The 26,052-nt window shown below is 43.1% G+C and overlaps 1 protein-coding gene across 2 annotated transcripts in view; it reads left to right on the forward strand.

The window, feature by feature from the left end:
- UST (uronyl 2-sulfotransferase) overlaps nucleotides 1-26,052 on the forward strand; it is a 186,430-nt gene that overhangs the window by 102,648 nt on the left and 57,730 nt on the right. For both annotated transcript variants that reach the window (XM_084827802.1, XM_084827801.1), the window contains exon 5: nucleotides 12,523-12,676. In XM_084827802.1, coding sequence (XP_084683928.1) covers nucleotides 12,523-12,676 — 154 coding nt within the window. The remainder of the gene's footprint in view (nucleotides 1-12,522; nucleotides 12,677-26,052) is intronic.

The raw sequence follows: 26,052 nt of genomic DNA on the forward strand, positions 1-26,052 counted from the left end.
GTACAGGTAGGTAAATATGGAACATAGGAAACTCTACTGAGTCAGCAGCTCTTTGGGGCTTCAGGCAGGAGTCTTTCCTAGCCTACTTGGAGATACCAGGGATTGAATTTGGGACCTTTTGCATGCAAAGCATGTGCCCATCACTGAGCTACAGCCCCACAGCTGTAGCTCAGGAGTGGTCTGAAACGTAATGAATGATTGACGCCTTATGCTGAGTCAGACCGATGATCCATCTAACCCTGCAATGTCTACCCTGACTGGCTGCAACCTTTCAAATTCTTAGGCAAATGTCTTTCTCTGCCCTGTTCCTAATATCATCTTCTTTGCCAGGGGTTGAACTACGAGCCTTGTACTGCAGAGTGTGAGCTCTGCCACTGAGCTATGGCTCCTCCCTGAGGGGAAGGCTCTACCATTGAAATACAGTGGTATAGCCAGTATTGGCTGAGGGCTGGGAGGGCAGAAGGCAGGTCACTGGCAGAGGCAGAGCCAAAGGGTCACCACAGGAGAAGCCTAGGGATCAACATTGTACAGGAGAAACAAAGACAGAGGAGCATAAAAGTTGGCTATCCATGCAGCAGAGAAGATTCTTAAGACAGAACATAGTGCAATGCAGAAACAATGGCAAAGGAGCTTTTAAAGGAATAAAAGTTGGTCAACCATGCAGCATGTGAGTTCTCTAAGGCATGATGGAAGTGAGAAACAATGGCACAGCAGCTATGAAAAACATGAAATCTGGCCACTAAGGAACACACTTTGTAAATACATGAAATTTGGCCGCTGAGGCACACACTTCTTAAAGACATGAGCAATGGCTTTGAAAAAGATCACCTAAAATAGCAAAGGTACCCGTGTTGACCATAAGCAAATTCCAAGGTCCGTATTGTTGCAGTACCTTTATTAGGCCAACAAAAAGATCAGAAAGAATTGGTACACTCCAGATCTCTTAATCAAGCAGGATGTTGTAAAAGGCAGGTTGGCATGGGTGGGGGTGGGAATAGGAATGGGCAAGATAAACATTGATTAGATGATGAAGTCACATTTTCTGCAAGTTCAGATTAGTCCCAAGGTGGAATGTGAGAAGAGTAGTCTGAAGGGATTCAAATTAGGCTCAGCAGTTCAAGTAATGATCATGGCTATTGGTTTGACCTGGAACTCCCCCTAGGTGCGCTGGGAAGGAGAGGGAAATGTGGTATCTCCACTTTAGGAAATAAGCTCAGAGGTGTTTCCCATCTTGTTGAAACACACAGACTCCTTTGACCAGTGGACAACAGAGAGAAATTAGGCAGTTTTTAGATTAACAACTCAAGGTGGAGATAATTCTAGATGTTGTTCTAAATAAAAGAAAATTTCATAGCATTACCGAGCTGGACGAGATGGAACTCCTTCTCCCATGTTGCATCTTGGAACTAGACTGAACTTGCAGACAATGTGACTGCATAATCTATTCACTTTTTCCCCTCACTATCCCTCATCCCCTTCAAACCTGCCTTTTAACATCTTGCCTGATGAAGAGATCTGGAGATCTCAAAAGCTTGCACATGTTTTCTGATTTTTTTGGTTGGCCTAATCAACGTATTATTACAGCACTATGGATTATTGAATTTTGAAAAAGATGAAATCCCACTGCCCAGCACTAGAAATTTATTTTAAAATATGTGCAATATATATGCATACATTACAATATATGCAAGGACCCATAGCACCAGAAATTGATTTTTAAAAATATGTAAGAACCCCCCACCCCATAAATTGATTTTTAGAAATATGAAAAGATCCCCATCCCAATATGCAAGGCTCCACTATACCAGAAATTGATTTTTAAAAATATGAAAAGCCCCCCAATTAATTAAAAGCCCACAACACAAGCACCAGAAATGCACACACATATACCAGTGTCTCTCTCTCTCTCTCTCTCTCTCTCTCTCTCTCTCTCACACACACACACACACACACACACACACGGCTTGTGTGGTGGGAAGGGGGCTCCTTTCCCCAGAGTGCAACACAGAAACTAAGTAATCTGAACATAGAGCAAGAGAGCAACCTCTTTTTCCATCTCCAGATGGCTGAGCTTCTGTGCTGTGTGCTGAGGAAAGAGCCCCCTCCTTCCCATTCAGCACAGAAACACTGCGATCTGGACAGGGAGAAAGGGGCTGCTTGCTCTCTTTCTCCCTGTCGAGATCACTGGGCTGCCATACTGCAGGATGGGAGGAGACTTCCCTTCTCACCATGCAGGCCAGAAACCCAGACATCTGTACAAGGAGAAAGACAGCAAGCAGTCCCTTTTTCCTTGTCCAGATCACAGTGTTTCTGTGCTGCTCCATAAGGAGGAGGTTCCCTTCCTTCCCATGCAGTACAGAAACCCAGTAGCCTGGATATGGAGAAAGTAGAGATTGCTCTCCTCTATCCCCAGATCACTTGGATCCCCATTCATTCACACACCACATACACATCCACACACCCTTTGCAGGACACACACACACACCCCACTTCAGCTGATCCATTTTCATCCCCATTGTGACATGCTGGATGGGAAGGTTTAAGCTTCCCAGTCCAGCACGCCAAGGTGTTTAGAGAGCAGGACTTCTCTGCAATTCAGCTGAGCTGTAGAAAGGTCTAGTCTTTATCCCCATCCTGCCACATTGGCAATGAAAATCAGTTCAAAACTTCTCCACAACTAAACCGAGGAGCAGAAAAATACCCCCCAGCCTCAATTAGAAATGTCCTTTGTTGTTGTTGTTGTTGTTGTTCAGTCGTTAAGTCATGTCCGACTCTTTGTGACCCCATGGACCATAGCACGCCAGGCCTTCCTGTCCTCCGCTCTCTCCCGGAGCGTGCTCAAGTTCATGTTCATTGCATCGGTGATGCTATCTAGCCATCTCATCCTCTGCCGTCCGCTTCTCCTTTTGCCTTCAATCTTTCCCAGCATCAGGGTCTTTTCCATTGACTTTTCTCTTCGCATTAGGTGGCCAGAATATTTGAACTTCAGCTTCAGCATCTGACCTTCCAATGAGCAGTCAGTGTTGATTTCCTTTAGGATTGACTGATTTGACCTCCTTGCAGTCCAGGGGACTCGTCTTCTCCAGCACCACAGTTCGAAAGCATCAGTTCTTCGGCACTCAGCCTTCCTTATAGTCCAGCTCTCACAGCCATACGTTACTACTGGGAAAACCATAGCTTTGATTATAAGAAATGTCCTTACCTGCTGGCAACTATTGCTTCCCTAATCACACACAGACGCTATATCTCCTGGACAAAAAAGAAAGTATTTCACTCAAGGGGGGTGGTTGAGAGAGAGCACACACATCCTGCTACTCTGCACCTCACTCTGTGATCTCAACAGGAAAAGAAATGGCCACCAGTCTTCCTATTCCACTGAGCATGCCCAGAAAGATTTTCTTTTCTTTACTGTATGATTGCCTTGCGGCTGGCTTTGTGCAGCTCAGCAGCCATCAACTTTTAGGAAAGCAGGGGATAGCCAATTGGACTTTGCTCTCTGGCTGACAGCCAGGGAGCACTGTTGAGTTTACCTGGCTTTTGTGAGAGTGCTGCTCATGTCGCCCTGCACAAAAGCCATTTCCCCAACAAAAAGCAATGTGTGCCTGCATGGTGCCCATCCAGAAACACCCATACGCATAGAAACACCCAGGGATAACATTTTGAATATAGGCAGCTACCGCACATGCTCAAAACGTTCTCCCTGCTGGTGACACGAAGAGGAAGAAAGGAGAAAAAGGAATATGTTGGGCTGCTGCCACTGCCACACAACATTCTTAAACTCTGGGCTGTTTGTGGGACTGGGAGAGATCAAGAAGGGAGGTGGAACACCATACTCAGGGCTCCACCCTCTTTGACCTTGGCAGTGGGCCATCTCCAGGTATAGCAGTCAGTACCAATTTGCTTTGTTCAGTATGAGCCAAGAGGGCCGTCACTGTTACTTCATGACAGTTTAGTCCAATGAGTGAATATGAACTTGAGGGTGTTCTCAGTACCATTAAAAACAGCAACCAAAGTCCTCTTTACCATGCTTCCCTATTTTATCAAATGTAATTGCTGTAAGCAGTTTTTCTGAGGAGAACAACAAGCTGCTGGAATGTAGAACGAAGATCCTTCAGGGTGTGTCTTTGGTATGCCACTGCAGACAGATTCCTCCACCCCATTGGGTTGGGAACAGTGATGCTTTGCCAAAAATAGATGTTTACTGTACAGTTATATCCTATATAGCTAATGCTGTATCTCAAACATGTTTCTAGAGGATTACTTTTGTTATATGTTCTTCTTAATTAATCAAAATATTGAATAACAGTGGAATTCATACTAAGTGTTGTTTTGGCTTGGTTTATGCATTCAGTATTATTGCACTATGCATAGTGTTATTGCACCATGATAACTCCAAGACTATAGCTCAGTTTGCTATTGAGTGAAACTGTGTTATCACAGTTCCAGTCTCATGGAAGACCCTGGGCATGTAGAGTCCCTTTCACACATCCTGCTGAATGCACAGAGGTTGAGGATGGGAGGCTAGCAGAAACAATCCCTCCCCCCCCCCCATGCATTCAGTGAATGGGTGTACTGAAGGTTAGAAGAGGGCTTACCTATCTTCTTTTTAAAAATTCAATCCTGCCTCCCTTTGCGTCCAAGTGGTTTACAGCCCATTAAAGCTTCTGTAACATATGAAATAAAGCAGAAATATTTTAAAAGGGTGACATAGCAGCTAAAATAATAAAACAACAGTTGAACCCTGAAAGCTTTAGCAAATAGGTAAGCCTTACTGCCACTTTTTTTAAAGGTCAAGAGAAAGTGATCAGACATTCTAAGCATGTAGGAAGTGGTTTGAACATACATTTGCTGTATTCATGTTGGGTACAGCGAATGTATGTTAAGACTACTTCCATCATACTTAAAATGCCCTGTCTTTACCCTTAGAACATACATGAGGAACTCATTTCATTAATTGTAGCTGTAAAATTAATTTCTCCATAATTCAACAATTCTAATCACTCTAAGTGAAGTGACCCAAAGCAATCCCCTACCAGTTGATCTCCACAGGGAAACCAGAAAGACCAGTGCCCACATGTCAGTTATGTCAGTTACTCTCCGTAACTCAATTTAATTCCCTCTATAGTGCTTTCTAGTAATCATGCTATTAATACTATTGATCTTTGGTTAGACAAATCAAAAAAAAAAAAGTTCTGTAAAACTTTTGAAAGGCAATATGTAGCACTCAATGGCTCAGTTCAGGCATAACAGGAAACCAGAGTTTCCTGATTTGTGAACAAGCTTGCACAGACCTCAGGTTTGCATGCTCCCCTCTTGTCCTCTAAAGCACTGCAGAAGGAAATTGAAAGCATCTGCTTTCAATTTTAAACTAATCACAGTTCCCTGTGACATCTAAATACAGGAAATTGTGATTAAAAAAAAACTGCATAGCAAGAACAAGACAGGATCAAACTGTTATTTCAGATCCTTGTTTGTTCTCACTAACCGTAGTTTAAACAAACCACAGTTTCCCAAGTTCAGATGTCATGGGGAATGTGGTCAGTTTAAAATTGGAAGCAGATGCTTTCGATCTCCTCCTATAGTCCACAAAAGAATAGGGGGAGTGTGCAAGCTTGATTGCATAGAAAACCATGGTTTCCCCTATATGTCTTAACCAATCCAGTGTTTTTACTAGTTTATAGCCTGTTGTTTATTTCTTTTTTATGGGTTTTGTACAGATGATAGCTTACAATAAATCATTTGAAGTACACTCTGTTAGATATATTACCGTGAAAATTTTGTTTTACTTTTAAAGAACATGTTTGGCTGCAGAAACTTGTTTCTGTTTAACCTTTGCAGTGATTCTGCAGTGCCTTAGAGAACCGTAAACTTGTTTCTGCTTAACCTCCATTCCTGAATTTGCACACAAAGTGCTCATGCATTGGATTACTTGGCTCCCACTAGTTTCTGACTTCACTAGAAGAAAATACACTTTGCTTAGTGGTTAAAGGAGTCATCTTTGGCAGAAAATGCAAACAAACCATCAGCATGTTACTCTTCACCCATTTAATTGGTGCTGTAATTTGGATGTTGTGGCTAAATTTCAACAGTGCTTCCATTCAAATAAATTAGAACTCTTGGGTTGCAATGAAGATTTGCTTTCCAAGGATAACTTGGCACACCTGGACAATTTTGAACTAATGCTAAAACCTTCTTAAAATAAAGACTTTCCCTTTTAAGTAAAACAGATTTACAAGTGATTAATACAATTCTGTATTTTTTTACACGAACTGCTACCATTGCATTTAAGGTTGAGTTTCTACATGGCTATAAGTTGTAGCTGTAAACGCAGCGCTCTATTTTTAGGAAGATAAGTTCTATCTAAAATGAGACAGTATATGTTTTCTTCTTGAAAACCGCATGGCAGTAAGTTTTGGGAAAATTTCTGAAGCTTGGGGCATCTCTACACCAGCCTAAAATCCTGCATTTAATATGGGGCTTTCAGCTTCCATTTTAAATGCAGGATCACAATGACTCCCTTTTTCACATGCTTCCTTTTCCCGCACCCCCTTCCCCCTCCTCCCCATATCTGAGTCTTCCATTCTCTTTCATTGATCTCTTCTTGCCGCTTTTACTCTTTTCAGGGAGGAAACTGAAGCAAAACACAACCAGGTAATTTGATAGGTATCTGCGATATATTTAAAAACAGAACAAAAGGGCATTTAGTGCAGGAGATGCCTTGAATGATCACAGCGTCATGTAAAGAGCCCACAAACTTCCATAAAGGAGCAATCTCAATCGCAGGATAAAAGCTCTGTGTGAAGGAGCTCTGAGACTTTGAACAGAAACCCATTAGGACCAGCTCCAGATTTGAGGGAGCCCACATCAAAGGCCATCTTTCAGGGCATCTTCACCATCGATTGGATTTACCTGGTGGCAGAAATGGGTAGCTCCAATTTGCCATTTTGAATTTCCCACACTGTCCACGACATAAGAGTTGTGTGAACTTAAAATGGTGGCTCACAGACCCAGGGCAGACGTCAGTGCCAGTAGATCCTGCCAGGGTGGTGCGGCCTCATCAGCTCTCCAAGGGTGCTGGTCCCACAGACTGTTTGTGGACTTCAGCAGGCATGTGGCAGGTCTTAGCAGCTGTGAGGTTGGCTTGTGTTTTAAAAGGAGCAGGGAAAACACCAAAGACAGAAGATCAGTCTGCGCAGGATATGCATTTTTTTGTCCTTTTTTTTTTCTGGATTCACCATGTCCACTTGGGGCAGGAATTAATGAAGCATGCTCCTTGGCCTCCTGCCATGAGCTGAATCAGGGAAAGACTGAGGGATGAAGAAGTTACTACCCTAAAGATACTTGCCTTGCATGCCTCACAGTAGGCCTTTCCTATTTGGATGAACCTGGCATGTGTTAACCCAGGCGCATTTATACAAGATGGCCTTGTAGGCCGCTTCCAACCCTACTATTCTATGATTCTATGATTCTGTCCCTGCCATGTGGCCCAAATACATCAATGACTTTGCAGCCCCAAATATGCTGCAGTGTTGCCTCACCAGTTGTATGAGGAACCTAGAGTGGCAAATAATTGCGAGGTGGCAGTGGCAGATCTAGACCTCAGGAAAGCAGGAAGAGAAAAATTTCGAGTGAAACCCTGTTCCTAGTTGGGGACAAGACAGCCTATCCAACCCTGATTGGCTGGTGTAACCTTGTGATGGACATAGTTATAATGCTTGCTGTCTTGGGCAAGTTGTACACAGTGGTGTGGCCAGGGTTGAGGGGGCCCTCTCCCACCCCACTGCTTTTTCTCTTTGTTGTTTCTCTCCCCACACCTTACCAGGCAGCAGCACCTTTCTCTTTTGTCTTCCTTTATTATAACTTTTAAAACAAGCTGGGTGTGCTGTGGAGGAACCTGCGGTCATGCCCAGCATGTTGATTTCCCCACTGTTCCTGTGGGCCCATGTTGCCCTCTAGAGGCCATCTGGAGAAATGAAGATGCCAGGTGTGACTGCAACTTTCTCCACAGCACACCCGGCCTGTTTTAAAAGTTAAAGAGAGAGAAAAGAGGTGCCGCTGGCTGGAGGGAAAGTGAGTGGAGTTCGGGAGAGGGGGAGAGCAAGTGGAGCACCAAGATGTGAGCACTGGTGGAGGGGGTAGCAGCGGTGGCTGGGAGCAGAGTGCCAGGGGTGGGGAGACTGTATTTGAGGACCCTAAAGACTGCAGGGCCCAAGACCTGTGGCCGTTGGTCAGGCCCTAGTGGCACTACTGGTTGTGCTCTCTATCTAACCTTCCTCACAAGATTTTTGTGAAGATAAAATGGGATAACATTATGCTGGAGAGCCCTCATGAAGGACAGAATACAGATCAGAAAAATGAAATGGAATACCACCCTATGCATATATGGGGCTCCCAATGCTGGCTGTGGGATGGCAAGGTTTGATTTTGGTACTCATAACTGGCAATGGAGAAACCAAGACTGCCCTCCTGGTATGATAGCCTTCTGATGGATCTCAGCCATGTCCTTTTAAGTATGCATAGATTACAATTTCTGCAAATAGAACAAGGGTGAGCTGCTTGTTTGACACGGAGAAATACACCAGATACTTTTTGCAATATCACATGCAAGCATATATACGAGAAATATAAAATAAAATAAAACAGAAGGCTAGGATCTTGGAGGCTATGAAAGAGAGAGCTGAAAGATGCACATGACCTATGCAGGTGGCCTATAGGGTTTAATCCCATGCCCACCCTTTAGTTTAAAATAACAATTCTGCTTCGCTGATCTTAGCATTGTTAATATTTTGGAACACTGAGTTGTTGGAAGCTTTAGGATTCATTTTGTCAGGCAGCTGCTCTTTTGCATGGAAATTTTTGTTCTGGTCCTGAACAGTTCACATGATCATGTAAACACAGCTTATAATATTTCAAGTTTGCTACTGGAAAAATTACAAATCGGTACAAATGACAGAGAGTTAAAGTTTGAAAGAAGTCCATAGCATCTGGTCAACAAATAAAGTAATATTTCACATTGTGAAACTTGGTATATATTTTTTTAAAAAATAGTGATGCTTGTATTCCATTCATTCTGTTTAATTAATGTGGTACTGACCCTGAAGGCATTGGTCATAATCTGAGGAAAGTTTAGAATTCCTAGATTTCATGGAAAAGGAATTTTTAATTCAAAACCTTATAGGGCATCCAATCCTATGAGCCAATTTACTTGGTAGTAAATTGCATTGAGTTCAGTAGCACTTACTCCCAGGCAAGGATAGATAGGATTACAACATTAAGGGCGCAATCCTGTACATGTTCAGAGAGAAAAACGTAGGTCTTCAGACAAGGCCTACAATTCCCAGCTTTCCCCAGCCAACATGGCTGGCTAGGGAATGCTGGGAGTTCTAGGACTTTTTTTCTGTCTAAACATGCATAGGATCATGCCCTAATCTCACTAAATTCTATGGGAAGTATTTATTTCTGGAATGCCTCACATAATCTGTAGATATAATTCGTGTTAAATGAATCCTGTGTATTTGTATTAAGATGCTGCCCTTTTCCATCTCTCACCTCTCATCGCGCTTCTGTTTATTTGAGAAAGACCTAAGCACATATCATCAAATTTACTAGACAGGCCGCTTTTGTGAAAGGTTGAAGACACGCCCATAATTAAATGTTTTAAGGATCGGATTTGTAGATAACTGTAGATTTATAGGCAAGGCTTTATACAGTCAGGGCCAGAAATATTGGAGCAAGGATAACTGTTTTGGCAGTTGGCCTCTGTACACCACCACATTGAAGTTGAAAGGAAACACACTCAGATGGGAGCCAAGTAAGGACTTTCAGCTGTAATTCAAGGGGTTTGAGAAAAGTGGGGCACTAACCATTCAGGAAGGACAGCCAGTGGCATACACACACACCCATCATTGGTGGCTCATAAGTAATGGAACAAACCAACATCATTTCAAACTTAAGGATCGCCTTTAATACCTGGATGAAAATCCTTTGCAGTCAATGACTGCCTGAAGTCTGGAACCCATGGACATGACCAAATGAGATTCCTCCCTCGAGATGCTTTGCTAGACCTTTACTGCAGCTGCCTTCAGCTGCTGTTTATTTGTGGGTCTTTCTGCCTTCAGTCTTGTCTTCAGTAAGTGAAAAGCATGCTCTATTGGGCTGAGATCAGGTGACTGACTTGGCCACTGAAGAACATCCCACTTCTTTGCCTTGAGAAACTCTTGGGTAGCTTTTGTTGTATGTTTTGGATCATTATCCATCTGCAATATGAAGTGGCATCCTATCAGTTTGGCAGCATTCGGCTGAATCTGAGCAGAAAGTATAGCCCTATACATTTCAGAATTCATCCTGCTGCTTTTATCAGCAGTCAGGTCATCAGTAAACATCAGTGACCTGGTTCCATTGGCAGCCATACATGCCTATGCCATAACTCTGCCTCCACCATGTTTGACAGATGATGTGGTATGCTTTGGATCATGAGCTGTTCCTTTCCTTCTCCATACTTTTCTCTTCCCATCATTCTGGTACAAGTTAATCTTGGTTTCATCAGTCCAAAGAATCTTATTCCAGAACTAGGCAGGCTTTTTTAGGTGTTTGCTGGCAAAGGCTAATCTGGCCTGTCTGTTCTTGAGCGTTACCAGTGGTTTGCACCTTGTTGTGAAGCTTCTGTATTTACATTCATAAAGCCGTCTCTTGACTGTAGATGTTGACAATGACATGCCTACCTCCTCAAGAACATTCTTGACCTGGCTAGATGTTGTGAAAGGGTTCCTCTTCACCATGAGCAGAATTCTGCGGTCATCCACTTTAGTTGTCTTCCGTGGTCTTCCAGGCCTTTTGCTGTTGCTGAGCTTGCCAGTTAATTCCTTCTTTTTCAGGATGTTCCAAACTGTTGTGTTGGCCACTCCCACTGTTTTTGCTATCTCTCCAATGGGTTTATTTTGTTTCCTCAGCCTAATGATGGCCTCCTTCACTCGCATGGACACCTCTTTGGACCTCATGTTGGGAGTTCCAGTGAACAGCTACCAAATGCAAATATAACACTCAGAACCACCTCCAGGCCTTTTATCTGCTTGGTTGGTCAGGGGGTACCCAGGAAACAGGCCTCACCTGGCCATGCAGCTGCTTGTCAGCCATTCGTTCCATTACTTATGAGCCACCAACGATGGGGGGGGGGGTATGCCATTGGCTGTACTTTCTGAATGGTTAGTGCCCCACTTTTGTCAAACCCCTTGAATTACAGCTGAAAGTCCTGACTTTGCTCCCATCTGGGTGTGTTTCCTTTCAACTTCAGTGTGGTGGTATACAGAGGCTAACTGCCAAAACAGTTATCCTTGCTCCAATATTTCTGGCCCTGACTGTAGGTTTCTGGACTCAGGCACAGTGAAGCTAGAGTCATTAGATTTAAGACATTTATCCTACTGATGGATAATAGGACTAAATGGGTTTATGTTTAAACGCTACTGTTTTTACATTTGTATCAAGCTGTTGTTGTGTATTCTCCCCACTCTCAGCCCCTAATGAACCTTCGCATATGTGGAAATGCTGATAGCTAGTTCATTTCTGAAGGCTAGTTATGCTCTTTGAGCCACGGTGATTGTTTGACAGTCTGATGGAACTTTCATACAAATAACTTTGCTTAGGATTACAGATTTGAGTGTTACGTTGAACTTGGAAATCAGCATGATATTTTATTTATTGTCAGGTTGAATAGGATGTCTCAGGTCTGGGTTTTTAATATTGCTTTGCCACCTGGTCAGGCTTTCTTATATTTTATCCTGCTGCATGTGGTCAGGATAGGCTTTTTGGGAGAAAGAATGCTAAACATTCTTTTTGTTAACAATTCAGTGTTCTCCTCCAACATGAACTCATAAATTGAGAAGTATATATTTATTCTTCCAACACAGAGAAGGATAAGGAAAACATTTACTTGGAAAACACAAGCATTAATATTTTTTTGCAGAGATTTACAGTTTGAAACTCACTTTTGATGGTGGATAGTCTAGGAATGCTAGATGAAGTGTTATTGAAGATAAGTAGATGTGAACCTGTTCAGCAATCTGGGTACAAAACCACTAGGAGCCCTAAGCTCCTGAGCAGGAGCAGGAGATAGATGGACGGATGGATGGATGGATGGACAGATAGATAGATGTGGTCACTATTTTGACCTGCAGTGCTAGTTATACTGGTAAAAACTCAAATATTAGTTACATACTTGCTTGATTAAGCTCAGAGTCACAGCTATGCCTTTTCTTCAGTAAAATATTCTCTAGTAATCCTCTGTAGGAAGGATTGAAGTCATTACAGTGAGCCTTTTTAATATTGATATGCCTACTATTTAACCTTTGCTTTAGTAACCTTCGGATATAAAAAAGGCTTTAACTAGTAAGCCTCAAAAATAGAATTGCAGTGTTAATTTTCTTTCCTTTTTAATGTAAGTAACCCATCTCTTCAGGCAATGGATTTTTAAATTTTTGAAGTCTCTCTGTGCAATCTTCTGATTTTTCCTTATTTCTGTTTTGTCAGGTTTGGAGGAGACCAACCTGTATACATCAATATTATCAGAGATCCCATCAACCGTTTTTTATCCAACTACTTTTTTCGTCGTTTTGGAGACTGGAGAGGGGAGCAGAACCATATGATCCGCACCCCAAGCATGAGGCAAGAGGAGAGATATTTAGTAAGTTTTTCTAAAATTCTAGGTTCTTAATAAAGTAAACCTATTTAACTACGTAGTTTTGCTTTTTCCAGGTTTTAATGTCTCTGCAGGTATATTATATGTCTGTATTCTCTTACTTGGAACGTGATGTTACATTTAATGTACACTTGATCCAGACTATGTTTAGTTACATTGTCAGTCTTAGCCTTTAAAGTCAAGTAGTGTTGTTCCTAAGCACCTGGCTAGTCATGCTTTAAGGGCATAATCCTATGGGATTGCAACTCATTAGATGGAAGCCTCCAAGATAGGAAGCTTCCAAACATCCTATGCCCTCCTGGGCTGTTGCCTCCACATTCTCCAGAAAGCCTGTCTTTTCTAAACAGGCCTCTGAACCCATCTAGCTGGGTCGTGCTCCCAGGGGCAGGGGTACGGCCTGAGAGGCCTTTGGATCCAGCAGCTCCTCCGCCTCTCTCCTCTGCATCCCAACCACTAGCACCCCCTCCCCCTCTCTCTGTCCTCGACCTCGGAAGAGGAGCTGCCATGGACCTTTCCACAGTAGCTGGGAAGGGTGGGAGGAAATGCCCACTCAGATTCTCCCCCCCTCCCACGATTGTAGCTCTGCCTATGGCATTGTGGGGGGAAGGGGGAATCTGCCATATCCTATGGCTCCTGGGACTCTCCCTCCCAGGAACCTTTGGATTGCTTTGTTAATTTTCTTGATTTTTTCCCCTCTGATGGCAATTTTAGTAGATTTTGAATATGGATTTTTTAATCACTCAGTTTATAAAAAATATGTGGTGATGTTTGGACTGAATTGCAGCTACCATAACAGCTTGCAGTCTCAAACACTGTTTCTGAGGTTTAATTTGAAACTAAATTGTTTGTATAAATCCATTTATGATACATTAGTGCTCAGGGGTGTCTGTTTATTGCCGTTTGCACAATATGCTTTCTATATCGCAAGAAGTGTGCATAATTTATTGAAAACAAAATTGCTCAAATGCTGGTATGTTGCATAATTTTAAAATCTTTAAATAGAAATCTGATCCAGGCTAAAAATGTTGAAATAGGCTGAAAAATCAAAATGCTTCTTTGTACACCAGTTCGGTGTATTCACCCAGCTCACAGTACAAACTACTTTGAGCATAGCTTCTTTGCTTTGTGAATTCTAATCCCTCCCCCACCCTCCTGGCCCAGCACTCTGATAACAATAGTGTTTTTTGTAGGAGAGAGCCAGCACGAGGAATTCTGGCACGTACTGTTGTCAGGATGTCTCATCGCTTTATTATGTGGCTGTCTCTTAAACAGTACTGAACATTTAACCAAATGAGCAAGAGATGCTGACTGGATTTGGACGATCACAGGGGTAAAAAAAGCTATCATAGCTTCAACCCCTGCTCCCATGTGTTCTGCAACTGCAATTTGCATAATTACACACGATGCAGCGTGGGTTGCTGTGTCATCTGAACCCACCGCGGTGTGTGGAAGGATGGCTTCTTACCCATGCCACAACCCATGGCTTGTGGTAGTGTTTGTGGCATGGGTAAGAAGCCATCACCACCACGCACCACGCTGGGCTTGGATGACACAACAACCCGCTCTGCATCGCAGGTAATTATGCAAATCGCCGCAGCACACATGGGGTGGGGGGAGAAGCCACAATTGCTTCTTTTACCCACGTGATCATCCAAACATCCTCATTATCTACAAAAACTAATTTCTGAATAAAATTAGAAAAAGTTGTATGACGTCCACCCTTCCCTCTCCTGTTTCCATTATCAAGGCAACCAAAGTACATTCGGATATCAGGGCAACCCAGGATGGAAGCCAGATTGAAATGGATAATCAGTGTCTTCCCCAAAAGGGGAGGTTCACAGCTGGCTTCTAGGTAGCACAATCATTGGGATCTAAGGAGGATTTATTTAGAAGTGGTTGCAAAGAGACATGAATCACCTCCTACAGCCCAACTGGTCAGCCCTCTTTTGCTAGATGTTATAAGCCATAATTAGGCATGTATGAGAATTTCATTTGGGTTCATTTTTAGTTAACATTTGCTCCATTTTAAACACAAACATGAATGGGAGTGAAATTTTTCAGAAATGCTTGCAAGTTCCTGAACTTGTGGTCACTTTTTTAAAAGTGTGCATTTAAAAAAAAAAGCAACCCTGCTTTTTTTAAAAAATTGCACTTTCATGCTTTATTCTACAAGGGGAAGTGGGCATTTTGGGTGTGTACTTTAAAAAATGTGCACTGAATGCATACTTTTTCAGTTTGAAAAGAAAAAAGCTCAAGTCCAGGAATGGGAATGCTACAAACCAAGCTCAGAGATTAAAATAGGAAAATCTCTACAAGCTTGAACCTCGCTAATTCTCCCATCCCTAGCTGTGATAGGCTGGGGTCATGGAAATAGGAGGTAGGCCAAATGTCTCCAAACACTTTGCCCACATCTTCAGGCTGCAACAACTGAAATTCATTCAAATAAAAGGGGTCAGACGGGATAATATTTTAATCTAAACCTCTCTAGGAACAACCTAAACCAGTGTTTGAAAGCTGTAGGCAAGTGGAAGATCTAAAAAAACCTGAAGATCAAGTCAAACAAAATGGTGGTGATGCTACTGGGCAGTCTCAGTACTAGAGGGAGTAATGCGCATTGTGTGGTGCTATCTTGAAGATGCCTCAGAAGCTGCAGCTAGTGTAAGATGCCAGCACTTGACTTCCAGTGAATACAGGGAGGTGAAAATGTATTCAACTGTCCCTTTATATCTGTAACATATCTTAGAAGCAGTCTCTCCCAGTAAGGATGGTAAGAGCTGTTAAGATTCTCTGATCAAGCCCTGCTCTGCTTACCCTCATTATGTGTGTGGTAAAATTATCAACAGGTAGAAGCAGAGGTTTTACTGCAATCACCCCAGGCTTTGGAATGTCTTCCCTGTGGAGGATAGAATAAATACGCCTTTAAGGATTTCCATAGGGGCTCAAGCCTTTTGGGGATGGGGGGCTTTTATTTGAGTAGGGCTTTCCTAAGTTTTTTTCTTTTGTAGTTGATAAATTTTGATGGTGGCTTGTTTTTTTGACTATAATTATAATTATTACTATTATTATTACTTTTATTAACATTTCTATACTGCCCCATAGCTGAAGCTCTCTGGGCGGTTTATAGAAGTTAAAACATTAAAATTTAAAATAAAAGTTTAAAAGCTATTTACATAAAAGCACACAGATAATATACACAAACAACATATAACTAAAAACAACTTTATTATAGTTGTATATTTTTTATTTTGATGCAATCTGTGATGAGCTTAGGAAGAACAATAGATAAATAACTTAAACAAAAGTACATACTTTTGTATAAATTAAAGGTGGAGTTACTGCATTCTCTTAGGCTAAGGTTTTTTGTTTGTATTTTTTAAGAAAGGTTCTAATTTTGACAAATGAAGCTAATATTCTGTCCACAATGCATCATAGACTTGCGGTGCAATCCCAAGATGATTTACTCAGAAGTAATCCTCATTATGATTACAATTACTTATTGTTACAGTCTATAGCTCGCTGAAATTAGCTTCAGGGAACTTAATGGTGCATTGGACTGTAACCTAGGATATCATTGTCCCTTCCTACTACTTATGTAGTTCCTATGACTTATGTAATTCCTTCCTACTACTTATGTAATTCCTATCCCTATCCATTGTAAACTCTGTGCTTCCATAATTTCACTTCAGTATAACACTCTGTATGTGGTTTGCCAATAAATTAATGTAGAATAAGTATAGGTGTTATTCTGCTGGTTTTGTTATGCTGATCCCTTGAAACTACTGCCCCATCTGCTATATTCTTACAAACTCATTGTAAATATTTTTACGTATCAGGGGGGCTTCATTTTTTAAGAGTCTGCTTAATGAATTTTAATGTGTTCCATTTGTGTTTGTTTATGTTCATTGATTTATGCATAACACAGAAGAATATGGAAAAGCATATTTATGCCAAAGTAGTTGGGTACTTCACCATAGCAAAACTGAGATGTTACTAGTACAAATTGTACCCCAACGCTTCTGCAAAGTGCTGGATCACTTTGTTTTCATGTGAAGTAGGAATCAAGTGCTGGCTGCCTCTTAAGAGAGTGTTCCTGAAACTGAAAATGTAGGTAGTATTTAATTACACTTAAGGCTGTTCAGGCAAGCTTTTAAGGTTGCAGGTATCCTTACTGTATGTAACATCAGGACTATGTTCTGTTGTCTGTCATTAAGCTGTCCTTGTTGTCTGAAATGCTGTTAGATTAACTGAAAGATTTCTCAGCATAAATCCTTACTATTCCTAAGGTTTTGTGTGAAAGGCCTAACACTTTTCTTGGATTATCATTCTCCTTTTTTGGCAATCTTGGCTTGACAGTTGCCCTACTCAAAGAACACTGTTATTTGTGTTTGAGAAAAAGTACAGGCCAGCTGCCAATAAAATTTGTTACAACAAAAGTCAGTTGTTCTCAGCGGTAAAGATTCGGGCGATGGGGGGAGAATTTGTTATCTCTAACCAAATGTTACAGTATGTGGCTTATTTTCCTGTTCTTTGAAGTACTGAAGATATTTCAAAGCAGATTGAGCTTTGAATTGGTTGTTTCAACCAGCTATGAAAAAAGGGAAGACTGTGTTACGTGTTCTTGGAAGCTTCCCTTGAAGACTCTTCAAGGCTGCAGCTGCTACAGAACATGGCAGCCTGCCCTTTTGATTGGGCAAGCCAATAGGTCATGCTGTACTAGCACTCTAGAGTCTGCACTAGTTTGCTTCTGTATTCTACCTGAAATATCTGAGACCATCCGGGCAAGGTGAACCAAGGGTCTAACTCTGTAGAAGTTCACTTTATATCCATATGGCCCATTTATCTTACAAGCCACCTCTTTCCCTTATTTATTTATTTATTTATTTATTTATTAAATTTATTAATCGCCCATCTGGCTGGTCACCCAGCCACTCTGGACGATATACTGCATATAATAAAACAGTTTAAATCAATAAAATTCTACAATAAAAACGTTTTCTAAAATACCCTAACCCACCCCAAATGCCTGCCTAAACAACCACGTTTTTAATGCACGGCGGAAGCTCATTAAAGAGGGGGCATGGCGGAGTTCCTTAGGGAGGGAGTTCCACAGAGTTGGGGCCACCACAGAAAAGGCCCTCTCCCTCGTCCCCATCAGTGTAGCTGTCCTGGCTGATGGGACAGAGGGAGGCCATCCGAGGCTGATCTTGTTAAGCAGCCTGTCTGGTGTTGCTGGAGGCACTTCTTAAGATAGGCTGGGCTGGAACAATATAGGGTTTTAAAGGTCAAAACCAACACCTTGAATTTGGCCCAGAAAACAACTGGTAACGAGTGCAACTCCTTCAACACTGGAGTGATGTGATCTCACCGGCAGCTGCCTTTAATCAGGCGAGCCGCTGCGTTCTGTACCAGCTGCAGCTTCCGAACCGTCTTCAAGGGTAACCCCACGTAGAGCGCATTACAGTAGTCTAAACGAGAGGAGACTAGGGCATGTACTACCAATGGGAGCAAATGGTTGGGAAGGAAGGAGCGCAGCTGCCATATCAGATGGAGTTGATGCAGCACTGTCCGGCTCACAGCTGACACCTGAGCCTCCATGGACAGCTGGGAGTCCAAAATGACCCCCAGGCTGCAGACCTGGTCTTTCAAGGGTAGCTGTACCCCATTCAACACCAGGTCAACATCCCCCAGCCTCCTCTTGTCTCCCACCAAAAGTATCTCGGTCTTGTCATGGTTCAGCTTCGGCTTATTCCTCCTCATCCAGCCACTCACCATCTCGAGACATTTGGACAGGGATTCTACAACCAACCTTGGTGAAGATTTGAACGAGCGGTAGAGCTGCGTGTCATCCGCATATTGATGACACCACACCCCAGACCTCCTGATGATAGCCCCTAGAAGTCTGCAGGGAAGGCCTGGTGTTGGTGGCAGCAGCAGCAACAGCAGGCCCAGCAGCAGCAGGCACGCCTCTTCCCCGGTGGTGGCAGCTTCTACTGCAGGCCCTGGCTCTAGACCTATGTGGTCTTTTGATGGCAAACTCTGTGTATCATATCCAAAAATGACACTGAAGGGTCCATTCCCTTATATCATTAAGATAATCAGTTGAGGCCTTGCTCCAGACACTGGGTCCTTCATAAGTAAAAAGTATAACAACAGGCTGTGGGCCTTTTTTAGTGATGGCACTCTATGTTGTGGAAAGTTCCCTTGAGACTTTTAGAATAGTGGCAAAGATTTTTCTTTTTTAGAAAAAGAAAGACCACCTTTTGGGGAGTGGTCCTGACTGTGCAGAGGTATATTTTATATTTCTAGTGGGAGGAGACGTAGCTCAGTGGTGTAGTACAAATGGTTTGCATGGAGAAGGTCTCAGGTTTAATCACCTGCATCTTCAGGTAGGGCCTGAGAAGAATCCTGCCTGAAATCCTGGAGAGCTGCTCTCAGTCAGTGTCAAAGTACTGGACTAGATGGACCAGTGACCTGACTCAGTATAAGGCAGTTTCCTATGTTCCTCTGTAATACCTGTAGTACTATTAGTATAGTTTTATATTGATTTTAGTAGCATTATTGGGTTGCTAGCTGCCTAGATTCTTGATGGCTGCCCTTTCACACTCAAGAAACAACACACCAATTTAAAATTTGCAGCTGTGTTTTAGTTTTATTGTTCAGCCAAAAATGTTCTTTGCCAAAAAAAGGAACTTATGCTTTCCCTGTTTACTCTGTAAGAAACCAAGGACAAACTTTTCACTATTAACTGTATTACCAAGTGTGATATGCTAGTGCCTGAAACTACCTAGGTTTTGGCTTGTGAAATATCAGAATTTTTTGTGGAAAATTCCACTGACCATTGAGATTTTAGTGTAAATATTGCTTCAAACTTTGAGTCTGCTCCAAAGAAAACAACAGTTTGTACAAAATGCTGGATAAGCTTCTTTTAAGTGTTTTGGTAGATGTGTTTACCAGAACTGCTTTCAAAACAAAGCCAGATAGACATAAGCAGCTGCTGCATGGTGTGCACGCAACTTTACTACTTGAATTGATTTTGGGAAAAGTGAAACTTCTCTCGCACGCTCGCTCGCTCGCTTGCTCTCTCTCTCTCTCTCTCTGTGCCACTGACGTTAAAACAAGCTGGAGCAGATGTTATCTGTAGCCTTCTAAACAAGATAACGTTTGTTCCTTCCAGGGCCAGTCAGTGGTATAGCTGAGATGAGGTTCGAGTCCTGAAAGGAGTGTGTGAATCAAGATGCCCAGTCAATACTCCTGTCCTCTGTGTGTATCTCTTCTATTATCCCATCTTTGTACACAAGAGCATAAGAGACCTCCAGGATCAGTCCAAATCTAGTCCAGAATTCTGTTTCCCAAAGTGACCAGCCAGATGTCTAGGGAAAGCCCACAAACAGGACATGAGGGCAATAGCATTTTCCTGCTGCTGTTCCCCAACAATTGGTATTTGGAGGCATGCAGCCATTCCTGGACTAGGATAGCTTGATCATGATAGTCTAGGTATTGGTAACCTCAGGATTGGACTACTGCAATGCACTGCATGTGGGGTGTCGCTTAGTGTTTGTTCAATAGCTACAGCTGGTGCAGAATGCAGCTGTGTGGGTGTTGACTGGAGCATCTTTTCAACAGCATGTAATACCGTTGCAGAAAGAACAGCACTGGCTGCTCATATGCTACCAGGCCATGTCCAAGGTCTCTTATTGGCATATAAAGCCATAAACAACTTGGGACCAGGTGGCCTCAAGGATCATTTGACCCTCTGTACCCGTGCACAGTTACTGGTGGTGAGGCACGCTTGGCGGTGCTGCATGCTCCTGTGGTCCATCTCATGGCTACCAAGAACAGAGTTTTCAGTGTTACAGCTCCTACCCTAAGGAACTACCTCCCCATTAATATTAGGCAGGTGCTGACAGTTTTGCATTTTAGGCACCTGCTTAACGTGCCTAAATGTACCTGTTTGCCTATTCTTTCCCTGTAGTGTGACCCAGCTATGTATATTGTTTTTATTGATTATGTGATTGTTTTAGCTTTATTCTGTATTTTTATTGTTGTGATTTTTATGTTGTACACCATTCTGCTATTTTTCTGTTCAGCAGTATATAAATTTGTACAAATAAATAAAAAAATAAGAAGACAGGCACTCCTGCAGATATGATGCAATTTCAGTTGCTCCATGGTATCTATTTGAGAGCAATACACTCCAGTACCATTAGCTTTCCAGCTCTCTGGTAGATTCCAGCTTTCAGTCCAGCAGCCTCAGATTACAGAGGTCTGACTCGCATAAGACAGGACCTGCAACAAAGCCCTATGAACTTCAGCTTCCAGATGAAGCCTACTTTCCATGGGCACTGAGCACTGTCCCAGGGTTAGGGATTCCTTACTTGCCACTGCCCATTCCACAGCCGTTTCTCATGTCATGCTGCCTTCCATCCCCATGGTGGACTGGAGTCTAGGCAGCCTGCATACTACTTTGGGGCAGTTGGTTGAACCTTCCTTCCTCTCCCAAATATCTCTTTTTTTGCTTCACTTTAAAGTAAAGTCCAGCAGCAAACTTTACAGTTTCTTTACAGCTCCCTGACTTCGTCAGCATCTGTCCACATGAATGCTTTCTTTTTGGACTGCTGAACATAGTACTGGTTTCTCAGTAGGACAGAGGATGGCAGCCTATTGACTATCTGAGCATACATCATCATCACTTCCTGCGTTGAGCAGGGGGTTGGACTCAATGGTCTTGTAGGCCCCTTCCAACTCTATGAAGATCTTTGAATAATCAGTATGTTGGAGCTCCTCCATGCCTCTCATGCATAACCAAATGTGAATAGCACTTGCTGACACGATCAGTTTCTCTTGAAAATGTATCACTCCAGGAAGCTCTGTTGACATCCACTAGAGACAGTTTACTCTAGCACGACATCATTTAGTGGTAGTGCAGCATTGGATACTACCCCCAGTATCCACTTTTGCTGTCTATCTGTTAATTCCTACATCACAGGGTTGTACTTTAAAAGTGCATGTACATCTGCTATTACCACAAATTTTTCAAGAACAACACCTGTGGGCCTTGGGGCTTCTCTAGTCATAGAGATTAGAGAGGGGTTGGAAGGTTATAGGTAGTGGTTGCTTGAATTATGACCCTGTGGTACTTTGTATTTCGTCATTGTAAAATAACTTTTGCAGGTTAAACTAATGAATACAACCTGATTCTCTTCCAAAAAGAAAAGTGATGGAAAGACTCCCCTTCTTTCTTTCTTTTAACGAATTGAGTTACTTATATATAGTCAAGTGTCTTGAATATAAAAGTACGAGTACTGATGGTTGACTTTTCTAAGTTCTCTGCCGGCATGACTTGGCAGCCTTAGTTGCATCATGGCATGGGCAGCTGTGGTGCAACTTACGTGTAAACACCACATGTTGCCCAATGAATCACTGCCCTTCATTTGAACAAATGCTGGGTAATCTGGGCTAGGTCAGCTAAGTGCAGTTGAATGTAACAGAATTAGTGGTTGCTTTCTGTAAAATGAAGGCAAAGGAACTTGCAGCTCAGCCTGTTAGAATAGGCTAGGTGAAATGCTGCTATTGCAGCTGGTGAAGCTGTTGGTTGATTGACAAGTTACTGAAACACATTTCACTAGGGCTGCAATCCTATGAATACTTATTGAGGGTAAGCCTTATTTAGGGCAAGCCTCATAGAGCTTATTTCTGAGTAAATGCGCAAAAGATTGGGTTGCAATATTCTTTCAATACTTTCCCAGGGAACAATAATCTATGAAAAGCCAAGAACTGGCAATTTCCCTCTGTTCTGCCTTTCCTTTTTTTTTCTTCGACTGGCACACAAACATTCCATATGTGTGAGGGCATCAGGGCGGTGGTGAATGCCTCCCTTGAGGAGGGAGTGATGCCATCAGCCCTCAAGGAGGCAGTGTTAAGACTGTTCTTAAAGAAGCCCTCCTTGGATCCCCAAGTTCTGAACAACTTTCGCCTAGTCTCAAATCTGCCATTATGGGGCAAAATCATTGAGCGGGTGGTGGCGATGCAGTTGAAGGCACACTTGGAAGAAGCCGATTATCTCGATCCATTTCAATTGGGCTTCAGGCCTGGGCATGGCACAGAAATGGCCTTGGTCGCTTTGGTGAATGATATGAGGAGGGCTCTGGATAGGGGTGAATGCGCCTTCCTTGTTCTCCTCGACCTCTCAGTGGCTTTTCATACTGTTGGCCACGGTATCCTCCTGGCCCGCCTGGAGAGGATGGGCATTGGAGACATCATATTACGGTGGTTCCTGTCAGGGTGGACACTGAGCCCATAGAATCCCAGAGTAGTTCTGATTCTGAGGAAGAGCAGTCGCTCCTGGGAGAGGAGCGCGCTCCTCTTTCCCAGGGCCCGCAGCTGACAGAGATTCCTCCCACCAGCATTCCTAGATTAGAAAGCAGTCCAGGGAGTGATCAAGCATGGGAAGCAGTCTTGGTGGACGCGCGACACAGACGCAGAGAGCGGCGCCAGATGGAGGGCGTGGAAAGGAGGCGTAGTGCCCGGTTGGCGCTCAAAAAACGGCTGCGCCCAGAGGATCCACGGGAAAAGGGGAGGGACTCTCCCTAGTCCTTAAGTTCAGGGGTCTGCCAGTAATTCCCTTTCAAACGGGGACCAACTGTTCCAACGTAGGGCATAGGTACTCTGCTGCTCAGATCTAGTTGCTACCTGTAGAGTTGTTAAGTTATAAAAGAAGAATAAAGCTTTGAAAAGAATCCCTTTGCCCGTGTCTGGACTTGGCTACTAGATGAGACTGAGAGAGCCCTCCAAGGAGCCCTTGACAGTTCTGGCCCTTCCTCTCCGGCAGGTACCAGAGGGTAGCACTGGGAGAGGAGGTGTCAGACCCGTGTCCGCTCATGTGTGGGGTGCCACAGGGTTCCATCCTCTCCCCGATGCTATTCAACATCTATGTGAAGCCACTGGGGGCTATCATCAGGAAGTTTGAGGTGCGGTGTCATCCACAAGGAGATGACACGCAGCTCTACCTCTCATTTAAATCTTCACCAGGGCTGGCTGTGGAATCCCTGTCCAAATGTCTGGAGATGGTGAGTGGCTGCATAGGGAGGAATAAGCTGAAGCTGAACCCTGACAAGACCGAGGTACTTTTGGTGGGAGACAAGAGGAGGTTGGGGGATGCTGACCTGGTGTTGAATGGGGTACGGCTACCCTTGAAAGACCAGGTCCACAGCCTGGGGGTCATTTTGGACTCCCAGCTGTCCATGGAGGCTCAGGTGTCAGCTGTGTGCCGGACAGCATTGCACCAACTCCATCTGATACAGCAGCTCTGCCCCTACCTTCCTGACCATCTGCTCCCATCAGTAGTACATGCCCTGGTCTCCTCCTATCTAGACTACTGTAATGCGCTCTACATGGGGTTACCCTTGAAGATAGTTCAGAAGATGCAGCTGGTGCAGAACGCGGCGGCTCGCCTGATTAAAGGCAGCCGCCGGCGTGATCACATCACTCCAGTGCTGAAGGAGTTGCACTGGTTACCAGTTGTTTTCTGGGCCAAATTCAAGGTGTTGGTTTTGACCTTTAAAACCCTATACAGTTCTGGCCCAGCCTATCTCAAGGAGCGCCTCCAGCAACACCAGACAGGCCGCTTAACAAGATCAGCCTCGGATGGCCTTCTCTCTGTCCCATCAGCGAGGACAGCTAGACTGGTGGGGACGAGGGAGAGGGCCTTCTCTGTGGTGGCCCCCACTCTGTATAACTCCCCCCCAAGGGAACTCTGCCATGCCCCCTCTTTAATGAGCTTCCGCCTTGCGCTGAAAACTTGGTTGTTCAGGCAGGCATTTGGGACAGGTTAGGGTATTTTTAAATAACGTTTTAATGTATAATTTTACTGTTTTAAATTGTACTGTTGTACATCGCCCAGAGTGGCCGGGTGACCGGCCAGATGGGCAATTAAGAAATTTAATAAATAAATCAAATAAATACATTTAGGCTGCAATACTGTACACATTTACTTGAGAGTAAGCTCCATTTAACTCAATAGGACTTCCTTTTGAGTAGACACACCTAGGATTGTGCCTGGCTTGTGGGCGGTTTTTAGACACAACTGCTGAAAGCATTCTCGCAGGTTTGTTCAGACAGTCTTTACAGGTTTTAACACATTATTTTTCTTTTAATTTACAGAATTATATCTAGGGAATACACCAAGTATGTAGAAACCATACTCTTATTTTTGGTGACCCTGTTTTGCTTCCAAATTCTGATAGGCATTCAATCATCTGAATTATGTCTTGTAGTGGTTTTTAATTTGTTTTAATGTTTTATTATAAATGTTTTAGTATTATGTATTTTAATTGTATTTTATTGCATATCGTGATGTATTTTACTGTTTTGAATGTTCTTTTAAACCTCCTAGAGATATTTTTAAATATTTTAGAGATATTTTTAAGTATATAAAGGAGCAATCCTATGGCCACTAGACACTGTCTAGAGGACCATAGGATATGCTCATTTCCGGGAACCGACCTCGGAGCCTGCGCTCCGAGGTCAGTTCCCGGAAAACTGGCTGTCCCCCTTGTCTGCACTGCCTCAGAGGAGCGCGGAGAAGCCTCATCCTCCATGTTCAGAAGAGGAGAACACAGCGACTGCAGAGGGGTGTTGCAGGGGGCGTTCTGGGGCAGGGAGAGAGGAACTGCATGTTCGACACATCCTATGTGTCGTATGGCAGCTTCCTCTCCCAGTCAGCCCCCCCCCCACCGCTAGACAGACGAAAACAGCTGTCTAGCGAAAAATAGCAAGGAAGGAGAGGCGCTGAGGGAACGATCCCCCCCCGTGCCTCTCCTGCCTTGGTTTGGATAGGCGGTCACCTCTGAAGTCGGAGGCAGCCACCTATCTAGTTAGGATTGTGCCTGAAATCTATTAAATAAATAAAATAAAATAAAATAAAAACATTTGCTATTAGAGAGAATTACACTCCTCAGTTTCTTCAGAATGTGACAACAGTTTGTGGTTGGTTATCCCTCCACCATTCAAAAAAACCCAAATTTTATTGCTACTCTTGTTGCTTATGAAAAACAGTAGCAGTTACAGAAGAAATTTCTCAAATTGTTTACATAGAATCAGTGTTGTCCATTGGATGATGTGTTTTGAGTAGAAGACCTGTAAAGAAACCACTGCTGAGCCATGAAATAACTGGGTGGTCTTGGGGAAAAATTGCATTCCATCTTAATTTTCCATTTGTAAAATATACTGTAAAATGAGTATATGAACACCTCACTGGGTATGGAAATGATAAATGATATGACTGTAAACCATATTTTAATTATGTAGGAGATTTATGTCCCATTCATACTTAATGTATGCAATAAATATACTAAAAAGTAATA

The sequence above is a fragment of the Heloderma suspectum genome, chromosome 1 (genome assembly GCF_057233095.1).
Source record: "Heloderma suspectum isolate Gila_16-S chromosome 1, 16-S_ref, whole genome shotgun sequence".
Lineage (NCBI taxonomy): Eukaryota > Metazoa > Chordata > Lepidosauria > Squamata > Helodermatidae > Heloderma > Heloderma suspectum.